The 5,341-nt window shown below is 39.8% G+C and overlaps 1 protein-coding gene across 1 annotated transcript in view; it reads left to right on the top strand.

The window, feature by feature from the left end:
* Nucleotides 1-2,743: 2,743 nt before the first annotated feature.
* Nucleotides 2,744-5,341, top strand: part of TMEM62 (transmembrane protein 62) — a gene marked incomplete at its 5' end in the record, with an annotated part of 18,121 nt that continues 15,523 nt past the window's right edge. The window contains 4 exons of the mRNA XM_009585670.1: nucleotides 2,744-2,785; nucleotides 3,377-3,488; nucleotides 3,939-4,076; nucleotides 5,189-5,234. Coding sequence (XP_009583965.1) covers nucleotides 2,744-2,785; nucleotides 3,377-3,488; nucleotides 3,939-4,076; nucleotides 5,189-5,234 — 338 coding nt within the window. The remainder of the gene's footprint in view (nucleotides 2,786-3,376; nucleotides 3,489-3,938; nucleotides 4,077-5,188; nucleotides 5,235-5,341) is intronic.

Below are 5,341 nucleotides of genomic sequence, written 5' to 3'. Positions count from 1 at the left end.
GCGGTGCTCCCGCAGTCGGTGAGGAGCTGTGGCACCTTCTCCTGGTAAACGTCCCCCCTTGCTGACCCGGAGGCTCGCAGTCAAGCCCAGGTTACAGGTGTTTGGCCAGTTTGCTAGACTACCCGAAAGATAAGATGTGCGTGGCAGAAGCGGGTAATTAAAACTCACCTAACTATTACACTAGCCTTTGTATTGCATCAGTACCCGATACGGTATTATCTAATATCCCAGTAAGAAATGCAGGCTCTGCCTGTCCCTTTCCCCTTCCAAAACTCAGAAAAGTTGTGTGGCTGAGAAAATAGTTACGCACATTTTTAGCAATAGAAGGTACTGGGCTAGTATAAGGGTGATGTATGTTAGGTTAAATGTACACAGCTTTGTTTCCAGGTTGAATATAAAATCCAAATTAGCCTAGCATAGTCTTGGAAGTAAACTGTCACGTCAGGGTGCTTCTGTGGCCTCTTTTCTGACTCTTCCCCCCAGAGCATTCCTGAAGCACTTAGTGTATAACTAGCCGCAAGCTGTTTACATATTTGCAGGTAATTGTCGGCTGAGGTGTCACAGGGGTTGCTGTCCAGTTCCTTCTAACAAATAGGCTGCTTTTACTATTTTGCTTTTATTCTCAAACTCAAGGACGCTGCCTAAATGTATTTACTGCAGGCAGTGCTCTTAGTGCATAAGCTGGTGTATTATTACGCCTTTTATTCTCTCCAATTGCTATGTATTTTCAAAGTCAGTTTTTCCAGTAATTTTTTCTTAAGTGACTTAAGGCTTATCTTTACTGCAGAACAGATTTCAGGATGAGAGATATGTTTGAATTAATGTAGATAAAGCCCCTATCTTGAGTTGCTATCTTGAAGAGAGTCAACTACAGCAGCATATAGCAGCTGCAGAGCTATGCTGACAAGCAGCATGCACAGCTCCATACTTCTCCTGCCATTTCCTCTCTGGTTGTTCTTCCGAGGATAGGTCACTGCACAGCTAATTTGAGACTTGGCTTTACTTTCAAGTGGTTATATTCTCTTTCAGACGTGCCCTTCAACAGCTACTTTATCAGTGACCTAACTTGGAAATTAATCAAGCACTAAATCCAGCGTTGTGCCTGATGATGTTGTGGGAAACAGGCTTCAGGCTCCCTGGTGACTCCATAGGTCTAGCCTAGGTCACTGGATAGAGCTCAAGATCGGTTCCGCCCCAGCAGTTCCTGCCTTGTTTTTCCTCCCATCCACAGGACTGTCTCTTCTTAACCTGAACTAAATTGCCTTCTTTGTATTATAAACTTGTATTAATGGCTCTTTCACCTTTCTTATAGCAGAACTTCCTTTCTTACCCAGTGCCTAATAGGCACTCTAGTTCAATATTTGACAAGCTTACAGTTGATTTTTCTCCTGTTTCTGTCAGCAGGATGCATTCTACTGTTGCTGTAGGCCTTGTAATTCTCCCTTGTTACTGCCTGCCTTTCCTGAGCCACATCTTCTCCAGATAAGGAATGTGGATGGTGATTTCTCCTCACCCCTAAATCTCTTCCAACCCATTTTGATGAAAGTTACTGCCTATGATGCAATGAGAGAGGCCAAGTTTCCACATCAGTCAGAGGGAGGGGAAAGAGAGAAGAAATGCAGCAAGTGGACTTTTACCTACATTTTGGGAAATTAAATAAGGGCATTGTAAGCTTTTCCCCTTGCCCACTGACTTCCCTTTTATTGGGACATATTTTGAAGTTAATTTAAAAAAAATGGGAGAAGCTCCACTCCCAAGATCTTCATATTTTATGGCTTTTAGTGATGACAGAAACTTAGTCCCAGCTCTCAGAAGGCCCAGGACACTGTAACTCTTAGAACTCACAAGAAAAGCCTTTTGTAAATCTTAAACTCGTATCATAGTAGGGGAAAAAAGTGGGAAGATCTTTGCAGAAAATCAGGCTTCCCAACCACTGTCTGCTAAAAGGCTGGGAATTTTCATTCTCAGTAGTTATTGGTAGAACAGGAGTGAGGTTTCTTGTAAGACTTTTTGCTCAAGAATCTGGAGACAGCAAGAATAGACGTTTTTATTTTCTCCCTTTGATTGCTGAGGTAGATGAATTGCAAATCCACAGGTTGAGGAGAAGCAAAATAAAATGTTGTATCCCTGTCAATGATTAAATTAGGTTTGGTATATCGAGGTAATTTTACCGTGCTCTTTGATTCACACTAGCTTGAATGTATCAATAAAAATGAAGTTAAAGTTATGTCTAAAAGTGTTTACCTTTTTTAGCATCCAATTCTGATCTAGGCAAAAGTTCCATATAAGCAAATGGGGAATTTTCCTAAGCAGAATTAAAAAACTGTATGCAGGCAATGTTTTCTACATATTCAAATGACTGAATAAGTAGAAGCTAGGGCATTTTGTCTCCAAGGTATTTTATCTGGATTTTTCAAAAAGGAAAAAGCTTTACAAGAGCCAGGTTTATTAAACTGAATGTAAAAGTTAATGTTTTTCTTTCTCAGTTGGTAATGTCGTCAGATGGCCATGAGCATGTGCTTGCTGTTTTTTGAGTATCAAATACCATTTGTCTAAATTGGAGAATAGTTTATTAATTGATTGACTGAAGTGGAATGGAAAGTGGAATTGAAAACATTCACCCAAGATTTATTTTGGAAGACCTGAAAAGCCACAATATTTTAAAAAAAAAAAAAAAAATCTTACTTTTCTTATTCTCCCCATCCCGCCCCATATGGCTCTTCTGATGTGAGGGCTTTGACTGTTTGGTTCAGAAATGAACAGCATTTTTCACAGCTATGTACAAGTGGTATCATCATTTCTTGGGCAATCTTTGCCTTCATGAAGGCACATGGAATGGATCTAAACACACTCCTTAGCTCCATTAAAATGCATGGGTAGAATATTAGAAATCGTTCCACCCAGCTACTGGAAATGTCACATCAGGTACGAAATTAGTTGTCAGTGTGCTTCGAGTCCTAGGTAAGTTTAACCTGTTCTTGCTTTGCAGGACTACTTAGTGTTCTCTCTTGCAACAAGATCACTGTGTTGCACCAGAAGCTCACAGAATTTGAAAGTCAACAGGCCACTTAAAGCCATCAAAACTTACTGTAGATAGCTAAGTATTTCCCCATATTATTGTATGCCCTTAGATTTAAGGAAATTTTCTTGATATAAATGTGATTTTAGGGGTTAGAGATGCAATATCATATGCTTGCTCTGCTTTTGTTCTCCACTAGTCATCCACTTCTGTTTTTTTCCTGTATCCCTTATGAGTATAGGTGATATGAATCACTATGACTGCTCTATGTTGCATTCTTATGTACTTGGCTTTGCAGAACAACCTGGACGCAATAACCCTCTGCTTAGGACAGTGTTTCATTTTTCTCTTTTGCAGGTGTCAGATATTCATATCAGTAGATTTCGGGATCCCAAACGAGCTCCTGACTTCGAAAAATTCTGTTCTGAAACAATTGATATAATTCAGCCAGCACTTGTTCTAGCAACAGGTAAGCAATTCAAAAGTGTCGATTTCCTGTTGAATGTGCTGTCAAAGGAAGAGCAAATAAGCAAAAGTCTAGGATCTCAAGAAAGAACTTTAAAGCCTTAAGGTATCTTAAGCAATGGAAATGGAATTGCAGCTGAAGATAGACTGCTAGAAGCAGAAGAGAATAATCAGGTATAATGAATGCATAACAATTTTCTTTAGTTTAGCATGGCATTAGTAAAAGTGCTGCAGTGACGTAGTTTATAGATGTTTGAACAGGCAGCCGCATCTGCATTAGAAGGCATTTACTCTTATAGTAACCTCTTGGACCAGATGACAGGAACGTCCAGATTACACACAGGAGGTCTGCAGCCACTCACACGAGGAGGCTTGGATTGCATGCTTGCCTAGTTACAGTATTTGTGTAAGCTGTGTAGGCCTCTAGTTATATCTCACCTTTGTACACTTTCAGGTGACCTGACAGATGCTAAGACAAGAGATAAACTGGGATCTGAGCAGGTAGAAGTAGAATGGAAAACTTACCAGTCAATCCTGAAGAGATCAAGGGTCATGGAAAAAACTAAGTGGATAGACATCAAAGGGAATCATGGTAAGAAGGAAATGAAACATCTCTTTCTTTCTTGTGATTACAGAGCTGATTAGGCAAGTTAGAATACAGAGGTAAAGTGTTAGCACTTACTAGCATGTTAGTGGTGGTTATGAGTCAGTAGAAGGGCTTGCCATCCACGTGTCTGCTCTACTGAGGGCACACTTTGTTCACAGGCACTTACTGGAGTTTTAGTGCCAGGAAAGTAAGTGTCTTCATTTATTGCTCTTGCCTGACAAGTGGTAGCTTCAGATATTAGTTTACAGGTCGTTAGTTTATATACCCCATCTTTTAGTGGAAGGGCAAACTGTACCCTTACCCTGCTGAAGAAATGGTTTCAGTTTACTTTTCATAGACCTCCCACCACAGGTTTAAGTTAAAAAGTATCACGCGTTCAGCAATTAAAGGGAATTTGGTTTCTTTTGAATAGAAGGAACTCATGGAAGTTTGTACACATCATAGTTGTCGCTACATTCTAAGCATTCAAACACAAGCTGACAACCTTGTAGGCTATGTAAGCCAGCTGTTACGGGAAGGGCAAAACTGGAAAGCCTAGCACTGGGGAAAAAAAAGTGCATGCTTTGTCATATACAGCCCGTATATGACATTTTTTTCCCATTTCCCTATCAGGCTTCTGTTACCAGCCTTAATGGAGAGGTGGACCCCAGTTGCAGTAGAAGCCTCCCCAGGTTGCTGTCTGTTTTACACATGCTATTCTCTGATGCTATTGCTACTTTATTTTCCTTGCATGAGTTAGGTCTTACTTATAGAGAATGCACCTGATCCAAAAAGCTTCTGAAAAGCTTTATGGCCAAAGTGGAGACACATCATTAATTTTTAGCCACTAAATGACAATTTACATTCTGACAACAACTTTATCATTGTATTGAAACTTAAATGAGAAAACTATTCCCACTTCTAGGTCAACTGCATCAAATATATAATCTCTTCTCTGCACAGTTAGACAGTCTGCTTCTCAATTGTGCATTTTAAAAAAAAAAAGCTCTTCAGTGCCTGCTGAGACTGCTTTGTCTCAACATTAGGAAATAAAATACAGAGGTCAATGATCAATTTGATCTGAAAGTTTCTTCATTTCCTTTTTCTCTCCCTTTCAGATTCCTTCAACATTCCACACCTGGATAGCGTTCAGAATTATTACAGGTACTTTTATTTACCATACAGATGCCGTTATATTCAAGGTCAAACTCACTAAACAATATTCTGTTTTCAGTTATCACTTACATGCTTCTTCACTGACTTTCCTATAG

This window comes from Fulmarus glacialis, unplaced genomic scaffold (genome assembly GCF_000690835.1).
Source record: "Fulmarus glacialis isolate BGI_N327 unplaced genomic scaffold, ASM69083v1 scaffold35239, whole genome shotgun sequence".
In the NCBI taxonomy this organism is placed as follows: Eukaryota; Metazoa; Chordata; class Aves; order Procellariiformes; family Procellariidae; genus Fulmarus; species Fulmarus glacialis.
The sequence above is the reverse complement of the archived record's forward strand: the minus strand, read 5'-3'. Positions and strand labels throughout refer to the sequence as shown.